This window comes from Canis lupus, chromosome 22, assembly GCF_048164855.1.
Source record: "Canis lupus baileyi chromosome 22, mCanLup2.hap1, whole genome shotgun sequence".
NCBI classification, from domain to species: Eukaryota; Metazoa; Chordata; class Mammalia; order Carnivora; family Canidae; genus Canis; species Canis lupus.
In genome coordinates, this window is record NC_132859.1 from 35,754,901 (window position 1) to 35,781,992 (window position 27,092).

General features: G+C 37.0%; 1 protein-coding gene across 15 annotated transcripts in view; it reads right to left on the reverse strand.

Moving 5' to 3' along the window:
* The window catches only part of NEK10 (NIMA related kinase 10), a 222,816-nt gene that overhangs the window by 148,647 nt on the left and 47,077 nt on the right, over positions 1 to 27,092 (reverse strand). For all 15 annotated transcript variants that reach the window (XR_012015023.1, XM_072793048.1, XM_072793047.1 and 12 more), the window contains 15 exons: positions 25,613 to 25,691; positions 24,395 to 24,462; positions 22,618 to 22,697; positions 20,786 to 20,872; positions 17,866 to 18,090; positions 14,424 to 14,563; positions 13,066 to 13,127; positions 10,994 to 11,071; positions 9,118 to 9,182; positions 7,646 to 7,748; positions 7,416 to 7,544; positions 6,745 to 6,882; positions 3,792 to 3,837; positions 1,305 to 1,426; positions 1,065 to 1,167 (listed from right to left, as the gene is read on the reverse strand). Coding sequence is in view for 14 of the 15 variants with exons in the window: in XM_072793047.1 (XP_072649148.1) it covers positions 1,065 to 1,167; positions 1,305 to 1,426; positions 3,792 to 3,837; positions 6,745 to 6,882; positions 7,416 to 7,544; positions 7,646 to 7,748; positions 9,118 to 9,182; positions 10,994 to 11,071; positions 13,066 to 13,127; positions 14,424 to 14,563; positions 17,866 to 18,090; positions 20,786 to 20,872; positions 22,618 to 22,697; positions 24,395 to 24,462; positions 25,613 to 25,691 (1,525 nt within the window). In the remaining variant the exon portion in view is untranslated. The remainder of the gene's footprint in view (positions 1 to 1,064; positions 1,168 to 1,304; positions 1,427 to 3,791; positions 3,838 to 6,744; positions 6,883 to 7,415; positions 7,545 to 7,645; positions 7,749 to 9,117; positions 9,183 to 10,993; positions 11,072 to 13,065; positions 13,128 to 14,423; positions 14,564 to 17,865; positions 18,091 to 20,785; positions 20,873 to 22,617; positions 22,698 to 24,394; positions 24,463 to 25,612; positions 25,692 to 27,092) is intronic.

The following is a 27,092-nucleotide window of genomic DNA, read 5'->3' on the forward strand; positions in this document are numbered from 1 at the left end:
GCAGCTTTAAAATGTTATCCTGTGTCTCTCACATCCATAACATTTAGGGAAGTGGTCTCCAAAGCTAAGTGCCTAAGGCAATCCACAAGGGGGCAGGAAAAAATATTGAAACTTTTTTTTTTTTTTTTAAATATTGAAACTTCTATTTTTACTTCTTAGTGCACCCCTTTATATCTTATTTGTAGACTTAATATACTTTATATCAAATAATTATACAGCGATATAATTATAGAATTTATAAATAAGCATATATACATTGGCATTATATTACAAAAATTGTTTTACTGATGGAATGTCATAAGCAAAAAATATTTAGAGACCACTAATTTAGATATGCATATCCTTACTTATAGTTAGTGCATGATTAATAGTCCATGAGAGTAACATAAGTGTTCATAAGTAAAGAAGAGTAGGATAATATAAGTCATCAGTCTAGGCTAAAAAGCTAATTTTAAGTTATATTGAGAATTATACAATTGTGGGGGAAAAAATTAACCTCCTCACTTGTAAAATTTATCCAACATTAGGCCTACCTGCTTCAGCTGAAAATATTTTGATAAAAACTGATGCTGAAATATACAAATGCCTTGATTTTTCATAGCCCTTCATATGTACACTTGTCACTCATATGGCACAGGCTATATTAAAATAGTTCAAAACAATGTGCTCACATGGTGGTCATAAAAGCTTTTGCTGATGAAGTAGTGTTCTATAGAGAGAAAAATATCTAGCAACCACTGAATTGGGAATTAAATACTCAAGCATCCTAACAGTACTTTATTCTCTCATATGGGCAAAACACAACTCTATCAAGAACTGTACTTGTCACTGTCCAATACAGGAGCCACTAGTCACACAGGGACATTTACTTAACTAAAATTTGATAGAATTTAAGATTCACATCCTCAGTCACACTAGCCCCATTTCAAGTGCCCAATAGCCACATACTGGACAGTGCAGATAGAGAACATTTCCTTAAATACAGAAACTTCTATTGAACAACTCTGCTCTTGAATAATATTCAAGAATTCCTAAATTAAAAATTTTAAGATTCTTATACTTACTAACTGTTACTTTGTCCTTATCCCCCAACATAATGTTGTTTGGTGTCAGATCTCTATGAACAATCCTCTTCTCCTTGTGTAAGTACCGAAGAGCTAAGCACAGCTTGAAATAGCAAATAAAAAACAAATTTTATTTCCCCCAGTATATATATCACCACTGATGACTACTACACACATCTCTAAGAAATCAGCTCAGAAATTTACTGTTTGGTAAAAAAGTTAATGAAAACAAAAGTGTACCTGTATAAATATTTTCCATAGTCTTTCTTCAATAAAATGATGCTGCTTTTCCTTCAAAGAACTGAAATGCTCTCCAAGAGGGACCCCTTCTATAAGCTCCATAACTATATACAACCTATCATCTGTAAGAAAACAAGGAAGAGATAATAGAAATTTAAATTCAATATATTTAGGGGAAAAAAAACTTATGAATTGGAATCTAAGCTACCCAACGTGTACAGATCACAGTACTGAAGATTTAGAGTCATGCTAAGATATGGATCCACTTAGTCCTGGAGACAGCGGAGGTGAGGGGCCCTTGGGGCTCCTGGAGCCCAACAACAGTCTCTTTTGACTGTGGACAAACTCTTAGCATAAGTTTACTCTGGCAAATATCATCATTTTCTATGTACACAAAGATGTGGAATAGTTGTGAGGCGCCAAGGAGAACAAGTAAATGATGCCAAGTCATGGAGCATTTCTGGAAGAACATGTAAACCCACCTTTCCTCTCCATAGTTTAAAATTTACCCTTAAATCACATCAGAAATTCAGAAAATTGCATTTTAAACTATTGTTTTATAGTCATATAGATATACCTCCAGAATTTTATAATGGAATCACACCATGGTCTTGCAATGGCATAGCTGAAAAGACAACCCACAACAGAAACTTCTGTAATGGTCCTCCAGAGCAGAGAAAGCTGGGCTTCTTACTGGTTTTATCTCATGGATACTGGGAATCTCATAACTGATTGCATTCATCTTTTTGCTTTGGATCTCAAGAAACAAAGTAAATGCTACTTTCTCTTCCAAAACCAATATGAAATTAGTAACAATGGCATGTGATATGTATCCTCTGTAATGTTTTGAATGTATATAAAACATGTATGTACACGATACTCACAAAAATGAAAACATGCTATACATGTTCTGCCGCTTAATACTTTTTCATTCAACAGCCTGACGTAACACCATACAGAGGTCCATGCCATTCTTTCTGTTGGCAGCATAGTATCCCACAACACGGATGGATCATTTTTTTAAAAGGTTTTATTTATTTATTTATTCATGAGAGACACAGAGAGACAGAGAGAGAGAGAAGCAGGCTCCATGCGGGGAGCCTGATGTGGGACTCGATCTCAGGTCTCCGGATCACGCCGTGGGCCAAAGGCAGCACTAAACCGCTGAGCCACCCAGGCTGCCCAGATCATTATTAATTCTCCTAAAGACATACATTTATATTGTTTTTAATTTTTCATTATCCCAAGAAATAATCAGTGTATTACTAATCTTACCCCTAGTTTAATTTTTTCCTTTCTTATATTGATTTTTCTTTTTTGATTGAATCATAATTAACATACTGTATTATATTAATTTCAGGTGTTCAATATAGTGATTTAACAATTCTATACAGTACTCAGTGCTCATCACAATAAGTGTACTCTTAATCCCTTTCACCTGCTTCACTCATCCTCATCCTTTAGTTTTTAATCCATTTTTTATTTTCTCAACTTTTTTTCCCTTTTTTATATAACTTCCTAATCTATTTTATCATATTTTATGTATTTTTAAGCCACTTCCAATTATTTTTGGAGGATGTCAGGTTGTAAAAGTTTTGTTTTTAAATTTGCATAAAGTTGTGTCACTTCAGTAAGTGCAAGTCAGAAGCCAATCCTGATCTCTAATGGGACAAGCACTAAACTATAAGAAATTATTCTAATATTAAGAATTCTAATATCAAGGAGGCAGGATTTACTGGACAGTTTCAGAACTGGGTACCTTTGAATTACCTGGGGGAAGGGAGATGGGTAAAAATCATAAAATGCCACTTATAAAGAGGTAATGAGGAAGCCCCAACCATTGCCTTGTACTTCCTTAAATCTTCCTCTAAATGATTTACTTTTAAACTTCATATGTGATGCACATCATTAGGGTTTATCAATACTTTTATTGTTTCAGTCAAAGGTCCTTTATTGTTTTAAACATGTGACTGAGTTTGGCTTTATCTCAACCTTTTGATTCAATAGTCCATTGTCCTTGCACAAAGAGGGCTTGCCCACAGAATCAGTCATGGCTTCATCGCCACCTTGTGGTAATTACCTAAACTTCAGGTAAAGAAATCTCAAAGATAAAGCCACTCTCCATTTATTTGGGGAGTGAAAAATGTCGTCTGAGTCACCGAAAACAATTTTGTCTTAAGCTATTATCCTTTAGTTTGCTGCTCTCCTGATCCTAACAGTTTTGTGTTTGTGTAAGATGAAAGTTATAATAATTTTGCTTTGTTCATGTAGTGTCTTTCATAAGTACTTTATAACTGTCTGTAGGTCACTGATTATATCACTGTTTCACTGACCAAAAAAAATGATGTACAAGATCCTCCACAAATAAAGGAAAAAATTGAAAAAAAAAAAGAAAAGAATTAAGTTTATTTTATGACATTCTAATATAAAAATATGCACTATAGATATTTTTCCTTAATTAGAAATTTCATGAAAACTCATACTTACTTTCTAGAAATGTTTTGTAATAGCGTACAACATTGGGATGATAGAGCTACAAGAAAATAAATAACAAACATTACATTACCTCAAAATATAAACTTGCAGTCACAATTTAGTTGGACTTCATATTTGAAAACAATATAGAAATTATTATATTCATATTTATCTATAAAATTAAGCATTTCAAGATATCATTTAATTGAGATTTCAGATTCTTATCATGATTCTTATTATTGCTACTTACAAAACTAATCTGAAAATAGCAATCTCCCATATACCCTTATCAATTAAAATTTAAAACTGTACTTTATCACCTAATTTAACTAAAATAGAGAACTGTAGAACTCAAAGTAACCTGAAGAATTCATTTAGCATTCCTCATCCCAACTACACTACATTGCAAAGAGAAGAAAACTGCAATGAAATAATTTATGTTGAATATGTCTATCATTGCCTCTTGCCACTCCCTATCACTTATTCATATATACTGTCTCTGTCTATTCAGACTTTGTGTTTTTTATATTCTCCAAAATGGTTAGTATGAAATTGAAAAAAATCTAAGAGTTACTAACTCCATTTACATTATAATAGTAGGCAAGGACTCCCTTCTTGGCCAAACTTTAGTCAGGCTTCTGGAGCCCTCTTCTTGACTAGGCCTCATTCTTGGCCTGCCTGGTATTATTAAGAATCCTGCCAAGCCAGTTTAGCAAGAATCTCCCTGTCTTGATATCCAATCAAGTTCCTCATCACTCTATCTTTGATGGTTAATGGAAGTCCTTCTGAGTAAATTTCCATCTAGGCACTGCCTCACCTGGCCTGTTGGTTGTAAATTTCTAGCTATTGTTATTGTCTTTGGAGCTGAGTTCAATCTCTCTCCCCTGTTGTAATAGTTTGACTCCTATTGCAGTAGTCTTGAATGAAGTCTTCCTTGCCAGGTTTAGGAAGAAGAGTTCAGTATAATTTCCCTTTGACTTTAAGTTTACCTCAGGATATGACACAAAAATTCTACTTTTTCAAAACTTTCCTTTTCTACAAGAATACTAAAAATTTTTAGTTGCTTATGTATAATTTAAGTTTCTAGGCAAGTTGAAATTTATTCTATCTCAGAATAGTTGACATTACATTTATAAATGGCTTGCATCTCTTTCTGGTCTCTTTTCCTGCCTTTTTGAAGAGGAGTCTGGTAACTGTCTACTAAAAACTTCTCCTTTTATTCCTCTATCGAATTGAGTTTGGGTGGAACATGGTTCCTGGTCAGAGATTACATCTCTCAGATTCTCTTGCAGCCCAAGAGGGACTATCACTAAGTTCTTACCAAGGGAATGTAAGGGGAAACATGTCTGCTTCTATGTCTGAGTCCTAAACATTGGGAACAACTCCCCACCATGCTTTAGTTTTTCCTATCTTGTATATAAACATGCCTGTGGCAGTTTCAACCATGTGGACAAAGATAATGGCCTAGGAGGTAGCAGGGCAGTAAGAGAAAAAGAACCTACATTCCCAAATGACTGTAAGGAACAGAGAACAATACCATCTTGGTCCACTCGTTCTAGGATTATTACATGAAAGAGAAATAGCTCATTGCCTTGTGAGGCCTCTTATTTAAGCCAATGTATTTTGGAACTTCTTTCTTACTGCAGCTTAGTCTTATTCTTAATAAACACACTCTCCTTTTCTAGTTCCATTTCTGCCACCTCTGTCTGCCGTCACCTCCTCCTTTTAGACCTCTCAGCCTCATCACCCTTTCCAATGGTTCAGTCCTCTCGTAAGAAAGCAATTACAATTTTGGGTTATCTCAAAGTCCAAATACAAACCTTTTATATGTCCCCACCCTGATAGTTTCTTTTCTTAGGAAATGTGCTAAGACAAGTCCTACCTCATCAATTATCAAGTGGCCAGCAGATTTTAAACACTATGGGACCAAGTAAGCAACAGAATCATATTGTGGACTTAGCTTACTGGCCAGGACTATATCCAGATCAGAGTTCAGATTAAGATACTAGGTCAGCTTGCAGCAAAAGCCATGCTCTAGCCTTGTGCTATAGTGAAACAGCACACTGCTAAAGATTAGATTTTCCTAAGCATGAGCAAACACTAACTTACTAAAGTCCAATCTCTTAATATATATGAAATCAACTATAAAATAAGCTATTAATGATAGTATTCACTGCAATTTCTGAATTAGAATAGAACTATTGATTTCAATGAATAAAGATTGTCATATTTATTTGGTGATCTTTATGTCCCAGCACAGATGCTATGCAAATTTAACTCGTGGAGAACAAAAAGCAGTGAAGCTGTTAGCTCTCCACAGGAGTTACAAATGAACAATATCCACAATGAATGTATAAGTAAAGAAAACTGAAAAAGAAACCCATGTATTCTTGGATCACAAAATCTAATCTCACTTTTCTTCTGACATGTTTATTCTTTCTCTCCAAACAAACCTTCATAATGATAGTTTATTAAGTTGTTATGTTAGGTTTGAATATTCTTCTCATGCCAATAAATAATAAACCCATCTTGAAAATCTACTTTTAGATTTAATAAGCTTTATGTGAGGAATGTTAACAGCATGGTTCCACTTGACACAAGTCAAAGAACCCTTAGTCAAATGCTTATGCATATAACTAAGTAACCATATATTCTACAATACAATGAGACAGAAATGGATATGCATGCAATGACAAAAGGAGGATGTTTCTTATGTGCAGCACTCTGCTGTAAACCCAATCATTCTCACCCCAAACATTGATATAAAACTCCAAAAGTCTTTCTACAGTTCAATGTCAAGCCTTAGGAAAAATATCTAACTAAAATATTAGCAACTCAATACCAATTATTGTAAACAGAACCAGTTCTTAAAAAACAGCATGGACAAGAGTAGCACAAAAACTCTACTTTCTTTCAATGACACTTAGTTAAGGAACATATCCTCATAAATAAGAAAAGCATTTACCTGCTCTTTAATTATGGTTAATTCAGAAACAATATTCTTTACACTGCTGTCTCGGTCTTTTTTATCCTTTCCAAATGCTGGGTTATGTAAATTAACCTCTTTCATTGCTAAAAGATTTTGACCACTGCGTTTTCTAACCTAAAATAAGACCAAAAAATAAAATAATAATAAATAATAATAATAATGGGGTGGGTGTAGAAAGTAGGAAAAAAAGAGATCAATGAATAAGTCCCATGATTAAAACAAGTAATCTAAATAATCTACATAAGTAACATAACTTTTAAAATTTTGTCTGTATGTATGCTAAGCTCAGCTAAAAAACTGGTATCTCCTGGGTCAGTCTGTACTATTTGGTAGGATTTTACTGGGCATATATAGAAAACTCTGGTATGAATGTTTAGAGAAAATGTCATGCACTGGGGCAAGCCATTTTGTCTATTTTTTGTAAACATTAACAATGGCTTTTGTCTTCAAAGATCAGTGACCAATTTCTAGAGCTCAGAGCTGAGATAACATCAGTACCGCTATATGACGGGCAAAAAAAAAATCATTCTAATTTGTATCTCTTTTTCAATAATGAAGGCTCTAGTCCAGTTGCATGGGTATGTACAAGTAGGATATCTGGTTTGCTTTAGAATGTCAGAAATATTGTTCTCCAAGGGCAAAGTCACCTTGTAGACACAGCCAAAAGCTCCACTTCCAAGATGATCCAAAATTGCATAGTTGCCTATGTATTTCGAAGGAGCTTTATTTTGATTAATGCTTTCAAGATTTTCAGCAATTTGCTTCAGTTCATCCTCCTTAAAAAAAAAAAAAAAAAAAAAATGGAAATGGGCACTATGATAATTTCCATTCTTGACCATATACCAGCCTGCCCAAATATTTAAAACTCAGGACTTACCACTAACAAATTCAACTTTGATACCAATTCTTCATAGGCACTGATATCACGAACATAATGTCCTATATCAATGAAGATTTCAAACAAGTCGGTGGGGAAAAGTCTGCAGGGAAAACATGCACACATACACTTCATGTAGGTCTTGGTAACTGTTGCTCATTCCTTCCCTTTGGGATTTAGCTCACTCAGATTAATTACATTAAACAAACTTAACTTCTTTAGGTTATCAACAAAGTGGGAGCAGATAGTACTCACCAGCTTACCTCACAAAAATGAACTAGAACTACAGTTCTTAAGGAATAATGAAAAGCAACCAGAGAGGAAAGTTTCTAGAGATGTGGTGTACAACATTGTGCTTACAGATGACAATATTGTGCTGTCCAGTAAAAAAAAAAAAAAAAATTTAAGAGGGCAGATCTCATGTTATGATACAGAATATACAGATTTTATTTGTAAAATATTTGGAGGTACAGGCATAAATATTTTGGAAAGGAATGTTTATGGGGTGTTTATGGAGTGTGGAACACTTTCATAAATGCCATTTGATTTGGTCCTCATATTAACCCTGGGAGGTAAATACTAACCCCACTTTTAAATGTTTTATGAAAATAAAATAAAAATACAGGTAAATGAAAAAAATGGAGAGATTTATGCAGCATTTCCAGGGTACTGATTTCAAGGGCTTAGTAAAATCATTAAGTCCACAAAAATGGTTTAGGGCCTTGAAATAAAACCTTATAATAATTATACTTCTTTTCCTTCCCTCAAATTCAAGCATCATTTGTAAATAAGGTAATAACATAAAATGCTCCAAAGCTTCTGAACAAAACACATTTTATTAACTCAAGTTCTTATTTCAATTCTACCTTATATCAGTAGAATTCTAGTAAGAACCTGAGTCTATGATTTTGGCCAGCCTGGCCAACCCAATGGCATGCAGACCACACATGTAGATACCTAGTGTTTGCCTCCCAAGGGGCCAATTTTTCTGTCACGATCACCAGCACAGCCTCCTGATCCAAGAACACCTAGCCTTTTCCCCTTCAAATGAGCTCCCATCCCATGAAAGATACCCTGGCAAACACTGCTTTTTCTATTAAGAGGAAATGGCTAGACCAACTTTGGAATTCCTGAATGCATAAGACCAAGCACTTATTTTGATATCATTCATTTAAAATGTTAATGTCCAAAAGAAAAAAAAAAGGAAAATTAAAAACCATAGTAGTCACAGTGACTAAGGAGAGTTGTATTGATTGATAAAGTGACTCATTCTCTTTCTTCATCATTTAATTCACTCTCAGTGTTAAGATATCACTAGGGTAAGTCATTGCTATCTGTGGATTCTAAGAAATCTGAAAACACATGCTTTGCATACTGATTTATTCTTCTCTTATTGTTTTCATCTAAATCAGGTATGTGAAAACAGTTCAGTCTCATGATTGCTGGTCACTTAAATTTCTCTAGGCTCGTACCTTTTAAAGAGTGGTCTGTTTCTTTCCATACTGAAGAGAAACCTCAAGGCTCTGAATGCATAACACTGGAAAATAAAAGGGTGAGTGATTCTCAAATGGTGGCTCAGCAAATTAAGACATTTCCAGGATAAAATTATCATGAACTAAGCATTAAAGTGACTGGCCTGCATGGTAGCCAAAGCTTATGACTAAAAACAAAAACCATCAATACCTGGAGTAAGTCTTGTATTTTTAAAAAGCATTTATGTTGTAAAATGCTAGGATGTTAGCCTGATTCCACTCAGGACTTGTCATTAATTCCTTTCTAGAAAGTACAAAATGAACACAGAGACCAGAAATAAAATTCCTACTCTGAGAAAACCAAACATCCAAAGATTTTCAGGAGCTCAAGGTTTATTTTGTTTCCAACTTGCTATGTACGCCTCAATATTTATATGGCTTATACGACAAAATAAACACTTGAAATGATGACATATAAAAATAGCCACAGGCACACTGGACTCAAACTTGACAAATTGGTCTCTTGAGCAAAGAGTCTTAAGCATTCCCCAAATAGAACAATCTACAGTAACTCCCGAGAACACTCAGAAAGAGGCTTGTGAGACTCTACCAAAGAAAAATAAACGTCTAAATGTCTGACAGCTTGCAGTGCCAAGAAAAAAAACAGAGAGCTCCCAGCCTGCACTTGGGCCTGTAGATATGCCACCACTAGGGTGATCGGGGGCTACTGAACTCGGATCCAGAATCATTCCATAAAATTATGGTTTGAATATAGGAGGGTCACAGATAAAATTGCACAGAGAGGCAGGCAGATAACACAATGACATGAAAGAACTTGGTGGAAGGTAGTGGAGGCAGTGAAAAAGTTGAGGACAAAACTGCTCCTCAAAAACCATTTCAATATGAATTTTTAAAAACCCTCTACTGGCTTAACAAAATGCATCTGCAGGATGGATTTGACCTATTCTGCTGTCCAGCATCATATCATGTGTCTGTGGTGCACCAAAGAAATTAAGTCTCACATCAGTACATTGTCATGAGTAGCTCTCTAAAACCACTGCCTGCCAGCACACAGATAATACCCAAAAATCATTCTGGGTGACAGCTCTTCAATCGGGTTGGAGGTAAACATGGTTTCTTCCTTTTCTAAACGACTTAGGGGAAAAATATGAGCTCCACATACTGCAAGGCTTACTTTAAATCTGATTTTAATCTGTCTAATATCTTCAGGGACACTGGCCCCCTGATGCCCACTCCCCAACAAAACAGCATGCAGGACTGCAATAATGTGCACCCTTCTTACCTGCGAGGCCTCATCTCCCTCTCCCAACCACACACACACACCCCAGCACTACTGAAAGGCCTACGCACACGCTAAGCTGCCAGGTTCTCACAGTTTCTCCATGGTATTCCTTCTGTGCAGAATGCCTTCCACCCTGCAGCAGATGCCATGGCTCCCCAACGCATACCCCTTTATTGACTTGGCAAGGCTCTTCTCATCCCCCAAGATCCATTTTATAGGCTTTCCTTTGTAAAGATGAAATGTTACTGACTGTGGTCCATGCTTAAAAATGGAATATAATTTTCCTCTTATGGTTTTCTGATACATAAGCATTACTTGTTTTGAAAAAAATAGAACTTAATGATAAGAAAAGAAATACACAAATAAAATCACCTAATCCTCCCACCCAGAGAAGCCACTGTTAAGCCCTTTATACTGTTTTAACAGCATTTGTTTTCATGCGAGCCTCCCTCATTAGATATTTTTCCCTCCCGGTCAGTACAGAAACCAGCACTAAAAATTACAGATTATATTATCAAAGTTTCCCCAGATTTCAGTAACTTGATACTGAAGAACAATGGACGTGCTTATTACCTGTAATAGGTTGGTTTTTGCCGCATTCTTTTGCTTGTTTGGTAAAATTAATTTTGCTATTGTATATACACCATTTTCCTGGAAGAATAAAGGGCACATGTTACCTGTGACCAATGCCAATGCCATGGAGATACAGAAACACAAATAAGTGACTAAACAATCTCAAAAATTAATATTAGAGAAGAAATGTTAGCATAATTTTAGAATTTTGTGTAAGTTTACAGAATAGTAAATATATCAATGTAATAACTTTTAAAGCACCAAAGACTACAACCACAATCTTAAAATTTCAACTGTCTTTAAAGATGATACATAATAAAACATATCAATTTAAAGTAACTTAAATACTTCAACAAAGAGTAGAAGATAAAAAGGAACTGAGTAAAGGGATCCAAGTATCTTTATACATTGCATTTTAAATGTCTAATTATGAAATCTAATTTTTCCTGGTACAGTTTGGTAGCTAAGTAATACACATAGATAAATTATTGTATAAAGGAAACTAGAATAAATAAAAGAAACAAAAGTAATAGATGAAAAAAAATGAATGTATGCATGGAAAGTCCAGAAAGTTATCCTTCTGGACTTACTCTAATACATACACAGCAGAATAAACAGCAAGTGGTAACTCATTGCTACTTTTCTATTACCTATTAAATATTTAATTTACTGAACTCTACTATATCTGGGCTTTTATATTATAACACTGAAGAACTTTACTTGCCTTCCTGCATTTATTCTTTAAGGCTATTCTATGAATCAGCTTTTAATTTCCCTGCTTTATATATGACAAAACCAAATCTCAGAGAGGCTAAGTTATTTTTCCAATGGCCGAGCCACCAGGTAATGATAGTAGAAAATGAACCTCAATCTGGCCAAGTCCAAATGCTCTACTCCACCACTATCCCTCTGATTTACTGAGCTTCCCTTCAGGCCTCTATTGATCAGTGATCTGATCTCTTATGACTTTTTATGTATTTATGTATTTTGAAATGGAAGCTGGATATATTCGTATGCTGCTTCCATATACTACTGTAGATGTAGTGGATTGATTAGTGAATTATGCTTTGTGAAACTGGTTTGTTGGCAATAAAGATTTTGTTGGTCTGTGTTTCAGTCACTTCTAGTGGAATAACCTGATGTACTCTTAATTCAAGTGACTGCTATCCTCAACTCATGGTATCCTACAGGCCCCAAATTAAAGCAGTTCAAAATAGCTTTAAAAAAAAAAAAAGAGGGATCCCTGGGTGGCACAGCGGTTTGGCGCCTGCCTTTGGCCCAGGGCGCGATCCTGGAGACCCGGGATCGAATCCCACGTCGGGCTCCCGGTGCATGGAGCCTGCTTCTCCCTCTGCCTGTGTCTCTGCCTCTCTCTCTCTCCCTCTCTCTCTCTGTGACTATCATAAATAAATAAAAATTTAAAAAAAAAAAAAAAGATAAAACGAAGAAAAAAACAAACCCACACATAAAATAGAGGAGAAAGCAGATTAACCACAGGACAGTTCTTTCTAAGCCAAGTGAGGTAAAGGAAGGACAAGACTATATAAAATGGAATTCTAGGGACACCTGGCTGGCTCAGTTGTTAGAACCTGGGACTCCCAATCTCAGTGTTTTGAGTCTGAGCTCCATGTTGAGTGTAGAGATTACTTAAAAATAAAACATTAGGGGCAGCCCGGGTGGCTCAGCGGTTTAGTGCTACCTTCAGCCCAGGGTGTGATCCTGGAGACCAGGGATCAAGTCCCACGTTAGGCTCCCTGCAAGGAGCCTGCTTCTCCCTCTGCCTGTGTCTCTGCCTCTCTCTCTCTCTGTGTGTGTGTGTGTGTGTGTCTCTTATGAATAAATAAATAAAATCTTTTTTAAAAATAAATAAATAAAAATAAAACATTAAAATTTTTTAAAAAAAATAAAAAATAAAATGGAATTCTAGGACTTAGATAAGATGTATTAAAATATCTTAAAACCACAGCATGGGATCCCAAAAGCTGTGATCTGGGATTCAGAGTTTGCCCCAAGGTGGGGTCCATGAGCAGTGATGTGGTTTGCAGCTGGACCCCGGAGAAGAGCGTTCTCACCTGGACCACCTGGTGGGCATTGGTGTCGTTGAGCACCAGCTCGGTGAGGGCAGCACAGCAGGCTGGAAGGAAAATCACCAAATGATTGTGTCTGTCGTCACTGACTGCACTTTACACTGTTACATCAGTACTCTGGCTCCACAGGGAATCCTGTTAACAGAGTCACTCCTCAAAAAATGGCACCTTTCCCTCTAACACAGCTCTGGGGGACTTTCAATGGTATCTAACTCTGCTCTTCATGTGCGTAAACACCCCACAGCAGCCTTTTATTGGGCGCTTACTGCGTACCTGGAGGCAGCTTCACTATAATGCCCAGTGCCCAGCCTGTGCCTGGCACTTAGCAGGTGCTCAATAAATACATCTACAATGGCTACATACCGGAGTACTTCAAATATAGGATCCAAGTTATCCCTTGTAATCAGAGGATGTACTATGATTATCAGTGTTACTGACGTTCACAGAGATTGATAGACTAGGCCATAGAACTTGGTAAGTGGAGGAAGCCAGAAGTCCAGCTGGTCTGCCAGATGTTAAATTGTTAAATCCCACACTCTGAGCATGACCCCTCCTGCCTCCTTACAACTACCATGGCAGCCTCTGGTGACGTTCTCTACTGAGCCACTTCTTGTCCAACCAGTAATATGCAGGATCCTCTAGCACAGAGCACCCATGCTACAGGCATTACATATATACTCCTATAGTTCTACCAGCCTGCCATCCTGCCGGTCCACCCGGTGCCTCTCTGCTCCCCTCCTATGGCTGTTGCAGGGCATCCAGCTTGGTCAGCAGCACAAAAGCTCCACTTGTCCCCAAAAGCCAGATGCCTTTGCGTGAACCTTATTCAGGCGTGCCAAACTACCAAAAGCAGGTGCAGACATAGGCTCCTGCTTTGCTGTGGCAAGAGAGGCTCTGTCCTCCCTTAAGAGCTCACATGGAGTAAGAAGGTGCTCCCTTGCTCCCAGTGGGATGGACATGCGCGTTGTAGAATTTCCCTTAAGGAGGGTACCTGAGGTCTAGAAAATATAGGGACCGTGATTCTGGCCACAAAGTGAACTGAGTTCTCTAATCCAGTAATAGAGCTAATATTCTATTCTTTTTATATCTGACCCGTGTGCTGACTTCTAAATGTGTTCAAAATATAAAAGGGAGAGAGAGGATTGTGATATCACTCACCTGCAAGTCCAAGATGGGTATTGGGAAGTTTCAGGTATCTACATGGATTTAACTTCACATTTTTTAAAACTTACAAATTATGCCTACTTAATATTATCATACATACAGAATAACAAATTAGAAAATAATAAAATAATATGTTAAACAGTATCAAATACTAAAACATAATAATGTGATATAATTACCTGCTTGAAGAGAAAAAGTGTTTTCTTGTATTTCCCGGGGGCTTAAATCTTCTGACAAATGAAGCTGCTGGATTCTCCCCGCTGCGTTTGCACTGGACAGGCTGCCAATGGAAGAGCGATCGGAAACAAAATTTCTGTCTCTGAAAAAGGAAAGTTAATGCGCAATTTATCAATTTTCCTTCATGGTCAGTGCTTTCTGGGTCCTGTTTAAGGACGGTTTGCCTCAGGGATCCCCAGGTGGCCCAGAGGTCTGGCGCCTGCCTTCAGCCCAGGGCGTGATCCTGGGGACCCAGGATCGAGTCCTATGTCAGGCCCCCCGCATGGAGCCTGCTTCTCTCTCTGCCTGTGTCTCTGCCTCTCTCTCTCTCTCTCTGTGTCTCATGAATAAATAAATAAAATCTTAAAAAAAAAAAAAAAAAAAAGGTTTGCCTTCCCCAGGCCATGAGGTTTCCCCTATGTTATCTTTATTGTTTCGCCTTCCAATCCACCTAGAATGGATTTCTGTGTGTAGTGTGAAGCAGCGGTCCTTTCCTTCCTTCTTCATTCCTGCCTTCCCTCCTGCTTCCTTTTATGGTTACGGAACTAACTCAGCACTATTTATTGAAAACTCTGTCATTTCCCCCCACTGTTCCACATGTCCACCATTGTTTTTTTTTTAAGATCTTATTTTTAAGTCATCTCTACACCCAATGTGGGGATAGAACCAACAACTCTGAGATCAAGAGTTGCATGCTCCATTGACTAAGCCAGTCAGGAGCGCCCCCCCCCCCACCCCCTTCACTTTTGTTTTGGAACTCTTCCACAGCTACCAATTCACCCAACTACATTTCAGTATTCATCATTCTGAGTTTTCTTTTTCCAAGCAATTCCAATCTTACTTTATTTTGATAAAGGTCTTTTCTATCTATGATTTTTTTTAATTCTTTTGCTTTATTCTCTAACCTAAGATATCAGTTACCCACAGGTTGAAAATTCATGGTCTCCTTCATTTTAAAATGGATATCATTCCTCTTTTTCCTCCACATTATGTATAAATTTTTCAAGCGTGCCCTTCCTTGTACTAATTCCAGTTTCTGTCTGGTGTGCTGATGAATGTCTTAGTTCTGCAGATTATTCAGTCCTTGCCTTTTTTCCTAGCTCTGCAATCTCTCTCCTCCCTGTTTTGTTATCCTAGCATCTCATCTTTAATCTCAGGTCATAAATGTCATGTTCTTTTTAACATCTTTGAAAAAATAAAGCACTTGTTTTTCTGTTTACTCAAGGTAACATCTTCCACAATAGCTTCTTTGTGTCTTTGTTTTTTCCCTTTTCTTTTATGTGGCTACTATATAACTTTTTCATTTATTTATTTTTTATGGCAGCAGCTCTATCTGGATTTTTTTGTGCCTAAATGTAACATAGATGGAGTCTCTTTGGCTTCCCTCCCATGTCATCTGGGCCCACTAGTGCCCTTCCTTCAGTTCACACTGGAAAGGTAATGAGCTAGGTCAAAGGATAGTCAAAATTGTTTACCTAATCTGTCAACCAAATTATGTTAAAACTCAAATTATAAAGAGCACTGCCCCTACTCAAGTAGTAGCCCTGCAGGAACTGCTCTGGAGCTTAGGTTTATAGGTGAATGGGCATGAAGAGGTTTCCTGGAAACTGCCTTGACAACAATCCCTGTTCCTACTTAAGCCAGCAGACAACCTGGCAATCTCCACCCCTTGTACCAGCTCCAGGCAGCCCAGGGGCAGGCACAAGTTCTGAAAGGATATTGTTTAGCCAGCTGGGGCAATAAATTCTCCCAGAGCACTGAGACATATTTAACGTAGAATAAGTGTTGACATATATCATTTTCCCAGGGAAGAATTTTCTAACGTTACACCATAGAAATGGATTGGCAAACTGACTCTTTAGATGTGAAAGAACTCGTCTCTCTCAAGGATCATTACATTGTGAGCAAAAGAGGAAAACTGGTGCCTTGTATTAAATATATGTGCTAAAACAGTAGGTTTTATCTCTGAAGTATTGCTTAACAATTGTAAAATTTAATGTTAACATCAAGAAAATAACTGCTCTCTAAAAGGGCAATTCATAGTTGTTGTAATAGGTGTATCGGCCACCAATAATACCCACCACTACCATCAGCATCAACATCAGCACCCTATAAATGAAAGCAAAAAATAAATAAATAAATAAAAACAAAAAAAATTGCTAAATGTTCAAGGAGCTAGCTTACTACACAACAGTACTAATGAAAGATTTATAATTTATCCTTTGGAGATTTTTATGTGATACCCATAAAATCAAGTAGGGGCACCTAGGTGGCTCAGTCAGTTAAGTGTCTGCCTTTGGCTCAGGTCATGATCTCCAGGTCCTGGGATCCAGCCCCACGTAGGGCTCCCTGCTCAGCAAGAAGTCTGCTTCTCCCTCTGCTCCTCCTCATGCTAATGCTCTCTCTCACTCTGCCCTCTCTCTCTCAAATAAATAAATAAAAATAAAAACCTTAAAAAAAAAAGTGGATTGTCAACAGCTTATATTTTTTCCTTTGTTTTGATAATGACAGAAATCATTAATAAAGCTACTGTCCATATTTCTATAGTCTGTTCTTATGCTTTGAAACACTCCCTCCCAGAAAATGAAGTTGATAACATACAGTTCCATAATAATTTTAGATACTAGAACTTTCCCATTGATGGTACCAGAAGATGTCTTTATCCATTGTTTCAATATATCTAATACATACTTATTGCAACATACTTCTAATAAATTTCAATTTGAATTATTTTAATAACCATTCCTTCTCCATATTCAAAGCTTTGAATGTCATTAGAATTTTATTTTTAAAAGAGAGAAGACAAGATGTTAACCCACCTTAAGAGCACTGCAATGAAAATTTAGAAAGGAAAGAAGAGCAACTGGTGGGCCAGGGTCAGCAACATGGCAATCATTTCATCAATAATATTTTCTCCTATTTTAACTAAGGATAATATATCTGTTCTTTAATTGCAAGTTTTGCTTTCTCTTTGTAGATGAATGACATATATTCAAATGCAGGCATTTTAGTAAAATAGTAAATTTAAAGTAAAATTACAAGTAAAATTATTATACTTGTTGGGATTACAATATGTATAGAGTGTGTCAAGAAAAAAGTTTAAGATAAATGTTTTCTTGTGGTTGTTGGGTCTTGTTCAATCTACATCTGCAAATGGACAGCCTTCTCTATTCCCAGCACTGTAATGGAGACTGGTGATACAAAGATAAATATTTCAGGGCTTCTATGAAACTTAAAAGATAAATGCCCTGTGTGTTTGTGACAAGTATAAATGATTGTCCATAACATGAAGGACCAAAGAGCAGAAGGAAGCAAGCAAATCGTGTGCCAAATCTGCCACTGAATGGCAGAGTCCCCAACCTTTAGTGACTAAGGTAAAATAGGCCACAGCCTCCTCTGACTCACCCTCGTAAAATATGAAGAAGCTGCTTGATGCCTCCCCAAATGCGAATTTCCACACTGGTCTCAGGGTCCTCACAAACTTGAACCAGAATCCAGACAACACTCCAGAGCAGCTTCAGGTGGTCAGAGTGGAGCAGACTGAGGAGGATGGGTATCCCCTCATAGAGCTTCACCTGCTCTTTCACCTGGGGTTCGGCACAAAGTAGGCGTAGTAACTCCGCAGTTAATCTTGAAGCGGATGGGAGGTGGGATGAGAATCACAGCACAGTGGGTTACGACTTTGCATTTAGACTAGAGCTATCATCACTGCAGCGCACTAACATTTTCTAAGTCACAGGTCAACATATGTTTTCTGTAAAGGGCTGGATCACAGTATAGCGTTTCAGGCTTTGGTAGCCATACAGTTTCTGTCACAACTACCCAACCAAGCCAACATATGCAAAAGCAGCCACAGATAACACATAAAAACAAATGGCATGGCTATGTGCCAATAAATCTTTATTTACAAAAACAGGCAGGGAGCCAAATATAGCCTGCAGATCATAGTTTGCTGACCACTGTTATGAGTTATAGCCTCACTATAAGCTCATTGGTCTGGTTAAAAACCTACTAACCAGCAAATAGATATCAAGTACACACAATGGCATCTGCATTGCGCTGATGACAAAAGAAATAATAGCTCTATCATATTCTTCAGAAACTTACTAAGTAGTTAAAAAAAAAAAAAAAACCAAGATACTAATACAAAAAGCCAAAACCACTACAATGCAAGGAGATTAAATGCAACGTGCCTAGTGAATGTCTGGAGAGTAAATTAATGATACCATCAGACACGTAGGGCTCAGCAGACCTCTGAAACATTATGATGATGGACATCTCATAGAACCATCCTTAACCCTCCAGTCTTACATTCTAAACACTCTCTGGATAATGTCATCCATTCCCATGACTTCAAACACTCCCTCTATCCTGAGCCATGAGCTCAGCCCAGGCATCACTCTCAATCTCCAGAAATTCTGGCCACAGGCACTCACCCCAGTGGTTCTCAACTCAAAGTCATTATTCTCCTCCCCAGACTGGCTCTTCCTCTTATATCCCCAGTATTGATTCATGATACCACAGTCTTTCCAATTTTCCAATCCAGAAAACAGAATCATCCAAGATATTTCCTTTTTCTTTCCCAATCCACCACTGCCAACGAAGAATGTTCAGTGCCCCCCATTTTCCTAGGCAACTGCTGAGATTAATTCTCTTACAGGTCATGCAGTTGTAACCCCACTGCTCCTCCCATTCCAGTGATCCTTGATTGTGTTCAAGACATAAGTGCCTCTGTCACTTGTCTTTCTTATCTTCTCATGCCCACATTGCTCCACAGTTCCTTCCCCCTGAGCCAATTTCCCATAGCTCCAATCCCTCCCAAACTTTTGTGCTCTGACATTCAGAACATATGTTCTTTAGCAAATAGTGTTCTTCACCTCCTTGAACTTTGTACACCAAACACCACTCCTTGCTCTAAGTGGATCTCATTGTGTGGCTATAATCCCCACTCCACTCAACCCCACACATTGCTATTAGAGTAATCTTCCCCTCAAATAAATCTGATCATGCTTAAAATCTTTCTGTAAGTCCCCATAATGCACATGAATAAAAACCACACTCTTATTTGGCATAAAAAAGCTCATTGTGACCTAGCTAAAAGCATCTTGTTGCTTCTTCTATAAAATATAGAAATTGCTAGGGTTATTGTGCACATCAAGTGAGTTGACACACAAAAATGCTTAAAGCAAGGCCTGGTATGTAGAGAAAGCCAGATTAAAAATTAGCTATACATTTAACTTATCACTAACTGTCTAACCTAGTTTTCTAGTACTTTCTCTCCTGCACTCTGATACAGCTATGCCCAACCATGCAGTTCCTCTAACACATGTTAGAGGTGTCTCCATGTGGAAGCATATTCTGTTTCCACTTTTTCTCTCCTTTTGCCCAAGTAACTCCCTCTTCCTTCAAGAAACTTGGCATGACTCCTAGCTCTGACTGGGAGCTTCTGCTCTATGTTCCCAGAGTGTCCAGTGTATACATCAACCACACCACCTAAAGTGCTATGGTGAAACTTTTGACCTGCATGCCCATCCCCTCTCTTATGCTATATACTCTATCTCATTCATCTTTGGTGTTCTAACACCAGTGCGGAGGCTGTTGTCTTAGAAATGAACTCAGGCAAGCAGGCTGTAAGTATAGTTTGTAAAAGAGGATAAAATTGACTTTAAAGAAAGGCTCAAGGGGATTTACTACGGTAAGTGTCTGGGTTCCATTACTTAGTATTTCTATCATCTGTTTTACCTCTTCAGAAAATCGTGACTTACTTAACTAAATATCAAATGATGTAGGTTGCAACTCTATTAAAAACAGCTTAATAACTAACTGGATACAATAATTCTTTAGAACAATATGTAGTTCATGCAAAAATGAATACATTTTAGATTCTGTTTAGAGTTATAATAACAGGTGGTCATGAAGTAAGTCAGTAGCTATCCTAAATTTTTGCCTTAAAATAGAGTTTAACAATCTAATAATTTATTCAATAATCTGAAATTACCAAAAATAGAGCCACCTCAGAGTTCGTTTCTTTCCTTCAAGAGACAGGATGTAAAAAAAAAAAATTTTATTAATAAATAAAAATATTAAAGATGTGATCATAAGATTGATATAATTCTATTCTATGCCCAGATCTACAAGTGATGCAAGACCAAAGATGAATCAATACCCCTCTTTGCTCTAGTGTCTTTATAAAAACCTAAATAGAAAATAAATGTAAAGTAACTCATGGCATTCAGTTAATAATGTAAATAGCATGACATAATAAAAATAATAATAATCACTTTCATCGAATATATATTGTCTTTTTCCTTGTTAGCAATCCTACCTTTTGGAAAGCAAGTCATATTCATGTAAAATCATCAGCAGATTTTCTACAATGTTGAGTTCACTTATCTTCTCCCTACATTCTGGACTACAAATTGAAAATTATTAGTAACTACTAAAAACATACTTCACCATAGCCATTCATTTAATACCCTAGCTCTCATCTTATCGTGGAAAGAGAAACAAAAAGCAATATAATGGGATCCCTGGGTGGCTCAGCGGTTGAGTACCTGCCTTTGGCCCAGGGTGTAATCCTGGAGTCCCGGGACTGAGTCCCACATCAGGCTCCCTGCATGGAGCCTGCTTCTCCCTCTGCTTGTGTCTCTGCCTCTCTCTCTCTCTCTCTCTCTCTCTCTCTCTCTCTCTCTCTCTGTCTCTCATGAATAAATAAATAAAATCTTAAAAAAAAAAAAAAGCAATATAACTCCATGGAGCTGGGCTATATCAAATTCCAATGTTCAACAAATTCTATGTCATCAATTTAAATTTGGTTAATAAAAGTACGATGATACCATGATTCTCTTTCTCCAAAAAGAATCATAGGCTGTTCATATAAAAGTAATGATCAGCAATATTAACAAGACAAGATATAAAAATGACCTATATGGGCCTACAAAATATAATTGAATATTATTATCCATTCATAAAAAAGAAGGAAATCCTGCCATTTGTGACAACATGGAAGAAGCTGGAAGGAATTGTACTAAGTGAAATAAGCCAGACATAGAAAGGTAAACACTGTATGATATCAATTATATGTGGAATCTAAAACAAAAAACAAAAGAACTGATTGCATAGAAACAGACATTAGCATGGTGAGTGGTTGCCAGGGGCTGGACAGAGGGGAAATACAGGTTAAAGGTATAATCTTTCAGTTATAAGAAGAATGAGTACTGAGGATCTAATGTACAGCATGGAGACTACAGTTAGTAGTATGGTATTTTATTTTTTAAAAGATTTTATTTATTATTTGACAGAGACAGCATAAGCAGGGAGAGCTGCAGGCAGAGAAATAGACTCTCTGCTGAATGGGAAACCTGATGTAGGATTCAATCTCAGGACCCCAAGATCATGACCTGAGCAAGAAGGCAGTTGCCTAACCAAGTGAGCTACCCAGGAACCCAATAGTATGGTATTTTACACTTAAAAGCTGATGAGAACACTTCTTAAGTGTTCTTATTGCATATACACACAAAAGAGTTAAGTATGTGATGTGATGAGTGAATAAATTCTCTTGAGCCCGCTAATCACTCCACACATAATGTACATCAAATCATCATGTTGTACACTTTGAACATATGCAATTATATGTGTCAATTATTCTGTATCAAGTTAAAAAATAAAAACAAAAAAAAGCATTGATTCACTTATTGGCATAAAAATATATTTAAAGCATTTATTTAAAATAATCATGACATCTATAAAAGGAACATGTTATCTAAAATTATTTAAAGAGTAAAAATGTTCCAAAGTGTTTTATATGTTAGAATAAATATACAAGAAAGAACTTTTTTTATGGTCAGGGAGATTTCATTGTCAAAGATATATTGTGGTTATTTTGGAAGTACAAGTATCTGAGAGTTGGATGAAAGACGAGGTAAGTATTTCTGGTCAGGTCATTTTCCTCTCCAACTTATGGAGATACTTTTTCTCCAACTTAAAATGATACTTTTTCATCCAGGATCCTCTTCAATATAGTAATGCTACTTCATGCTTATTTTTCACAAATTATAACTAAGTAGGCAAGTAACTAGAGAAACTGATCTATTTTTTCATCTTTCCCACCTAAACTGCAATGGCAGTGGAACTGGAAAGATATTAAAATACACTTACCTTTCAGCTAAACTAGCCAGAGCCAGAAGGGCACCCAACAAAACATTAGTATCTCGGGCACCAAGTAAATTTACTAATGTCTGAAAAGTGAAGTAAGAGAAAGTTTCATTGTGTTAGTACTACAAGCTTCTTGAGCGGTATAATGTTTCTTTCAAAGAACATTGAGGCTTAACCTCAAGAGGAGTTTTATTAAACATTCATCACACCCAGCTCTTTGAAGGGGTAGGGCTCCTTCCTGCTTTGAAACTCAAGATTAGTTCCTTGTGGCCTTTCCTCACCCAGAGCAGGAAGCAAAAGGGACCAAGATACATGGCCAAGGTGTGCTCAGGGTGTCCCTTCTGTCTCTTCTGACCTCTCCCCAAAAAGAAGTAAGGAGACTAATGATAGAAACCACAATACTGGGAGCAACCAGTCATTGAGAACTCATTCTGAACCAGACACTGCAGTAGGTCCTTTCCAAGACGTGGTACTATTTATTCACCAAAGTGTTAAAACTACCTTTTTCCCCTAAACTAAGCAAGATATGTCAACATTACTAAGCACTTCATTTGCCTTTCAGATTTCTAATTGATGTTGAAAGAGCATGAATCAATGCTTCCAGGCATCATGCTAAGCAACATGACTTAGCCGGACATCTGTGCCTTATCAGTTGTCTTCTCTGAATTCCCATTAATGCAAATTCACTCTTCTTCTCTCTAGACTTTTAGAATTCAGAGTTCCCCAAAAGTGCACACCCTGACATATTTCAGGCCAGAGCTGCAAGCCGTGCAACAACTGCTTGCCTGATTTTTGGTAACTGTTAGGTCATTTTTTTCTCCTTTATGTTTTCATTCATTTTTTTATGAAGCTAACATTACCTTTATTTCTCTGATCCCCTCCTTTTATTCTTCTCTCACTTTTTTCTCTGATCTTCTAACACAATGTTCCCCAAACTTCAGTCCCTGACATATCATTCCCAGAATTTTTGCCACAACTATTTAACTCCTTAATGCTACTCAAAAATGTTCGTCGGGATCTAACTGATAATATTGGTAAAATATATGTAGTTATTGAAATGGAAAGCATTGATTTGTATATAACCTATCTCCTATACATGAGCAGCATGTGTGAACACATTTTTAGGCAACCTGCTCTAATAAATGCTTTAAAGTGGCCTTTGCGGCTATGAGAACTCAACAGATTATTGAGAGTTGACTGTAGGCAGCTACCATCTACTTATGCTATAGATATAAATTTAGTCGTTTGAATAAACCTGCATCTATTCATCTTGAAATATATATCTGATCCATATGCTTGTAATACTATACTATCTGATTATAATGTTGAACCATATGAGATTTCCCTATAGACATGATAATTTCATATGGTTCAAACATATTCAACCCCATGTGCCATAGGGAATATATTTATATGTATCCACACATTTTATTTGCTCATTTATAAACACACACTTAGGGACAGTTTAAATATAGCTAGGGTTTCTCAAGCAACATTTAAATAAAGCAATGAACTTGGTTGTTATTAAGTGGCATAGGAAAAAGAAAAAAAAACAGAGTTTCAGAAAACCTGTTTGCTATTTCTATATTTACACCTTAGGCCAATAATGAATATTAAAGGATTAGCAGAGATTTACAATTCTAGGCTAGGTTAGCAGGTTTGTGAACTATAATTATAAGAAACCTGATCATGGGGCTCTGACCTGTGATCCACTATCATATGTGGATGTGAACCACTATCATATGAAGCTGAAGTGCTCACTCCCTGTGCAACCACTCACCTTATGGGCTCCGCTTGTGGTGACCCATTCTCTTTGGTCTTTGACAGCAGCAAGTTTTTGAAAAATATCTATAAAAGGAAGGAAATAACTCAGCGAGGGATTCAGCACTTAAAGGCAGCAGTATTTATAGAATCTCAGGTCTAAAGCACTGAGAGGCAAGCAGAGAAAGGACAAATGGGAAAGCAGAGAACACAAAAATAACAATGGAGGGAGGTGGAACAGGATTATGTTGTTTTGATTTTTTTGATCTGAGAATTATCTCTTAAGCTCAACTAATAATTTTTATATTTTACTATTATAATAATAAGATGTGGAGATAGCAAAAAGGCAAACAATTCCTTCCATTTAAAGTTGAATGAGTTTCTCAACATCATTACAAGTTCAACATGAAACCAACTCTTCAAAGATCCTCCCTATAAAGATGTCAAATATAAAGAGGATAGGGAAAGCCCCTGATGGTGAAAGGTGAGCAAGGTTCCTCAGATGAAGGGAACAGTTGATCTCAAAAAAAAACTTCCTGGTGCCTAGGGATCTCCACGTACTCTCCTCTCCCTGTAACTGAGAATCAGTGTGTTGTCCTGGAAACAAATATGGGAAACCAGACAGTTCACACAAATATGGGAAACCAGACAGTTCACACAAAAATGGACCATCATCCCACTACAACAGGGGACCTACAGCTCATCAACCCTGGAGAGGATGGAAGGTGGGGCTGGAAAGAACCTCCAGAGAGAGAAGATTGAGTGCCACACACTCAGACCAATGTTTTCACATTCTCTTCATCACATCAGGATCTTTTTTCTTTCTTTTTTATGTTCAGAATGTTTTAAATTTTATGAGGTAGGTATTATTATTAGCCCAACTTTGGTGATGAAAAGTGGTTAACCTCTGACATCTTAATAGAAATCAGAGGAGGCAAAAACCATTTTTACTACAATCTGCCATTATGGAAGTCTCTCTTGCATTAAAATAAGCTTGCATTCAGTGAAAATCTTCAACATGAAATTGGGCTTTTCAAGTTAAGAGTTGTGATCTACTGTTTTCCTTCTGGGTATATTTTGCCACTGAATATAGCAATTAGCATGGACTCTTCTTGATCCCATAACTGTGGATGTGTACACTCACAAGCATTCACAGTATCCTTTCTCCTGTTGAAAACACCATCCTGCTCATTCAAGCAAGTGGGAAAAGTTGCCATGTCCCCATGACAACACTTACATGTCATGTTGACTAGCTTGTCCACACTATGCTGCTCTTCCCCGTAGCTGAGGTACTCATTGGCCACAATCTCCATGTACTGCAGGAGGAACCAAACCAACAAGAGTCAGAAGGAAAGAGAGTAAAAGCAGGTAAGGAACAAGATGTGTATTTCTACAAATGAGCTGTAGGTGGCACAACAGATACATCAAATAATACTCAGGGCTTCTGGGCCAGGTTCACTCAAGTGCTAAAAGGTAGCTTGAGTTTCTGGATTCTTTGCCTTCTCTTACATGCCCTGAAGTTAAGGGAGGGACCATGGAAAGATTGTATAAACTCTCGAAAGTCTCAAAATGACTTGTAACTAAATAAGCTGTCTCAAAATTAAAAAAAACCACATGAGAGACACCTAAGTCTGGGAAATGAACAAGGAGTAGTGGAAGGGGAGGTGGGCGGGGGGTTGGGGTGACTGGGTGATGGGCACTGAGGGGGGCACTTGGTGGGATGAGCACTGAGTGTTATGCTATATGTTGGCAAATTGAACTCCAATAAAAAAATTTTTTTAAATACAAAAAACCAGCATACACACCAATAGCAATAATCAGAATAAAATGGGTATGGGGCAGTCTGATAATCCCTCAATTATTATAAATAATTTATAACAAGAAATAGGCTGAGAAATATATATATAAATTTCTAATATTACAAGGAAAGTTAAGGTGGACAAGAGGACCTTTATGATATAATTTTATGAAAGACTACTTCATTAAATGAGGTAAACCCTCCAGCCAATTAAAAAAAAAAATCTTAAAAACAAAAATGAGACATGTTTCAGCAATTTCCTAAGAATGAAAATATAATAAAATAAAATTGATTTAGCATTAACCTGCCATTAAACTCAATCTTCCATTAATAATACAGAATAAGCTTGTAGGGCTTATATGAAAATCATCCTTTCCCTACATGGCAGAGGTTTTAGGAGAATGGACTGTTTCAACCTACTGCCATGCCTAGAAATTTTGCCTTATCATACTAATAAACTCAAACATTTGACTGGCTCAACTGTTTATCTTCCCTCAGTAGTTACAAAAGCGGAAAAATAAATCAAGTTAAGATGACTCCTCACATTCTTGTATATTTGGAAATATTTTAGCGAGCATGAAAATTCTTTTTTTGTGAAAAAAATTATGATAACTCCTCACATTCTTGTATATTTGGAAATATTTTAGCGAGCATGAAAATTCTTTTTTTGTGAAAAAAATTATGAATATCTTCATCACCAATTTTTTCTCCCATCATTTGGTATATGCAATGCTGCGCCTGCCAGCCAACACCTATTTCTTTTCATTACTAACTAAAGACATGTGACCTTTTATAGAACTTTCTTGTTTCAGCAGGCTGGGTAAAATTAGCTGGAACAAAATGTCATGGGTCCCTTCCTGCTCTGAGTATCCTGCCTCACACACACTTATCCACCCTGCCTGCTTCTCCCCTTGGCAGG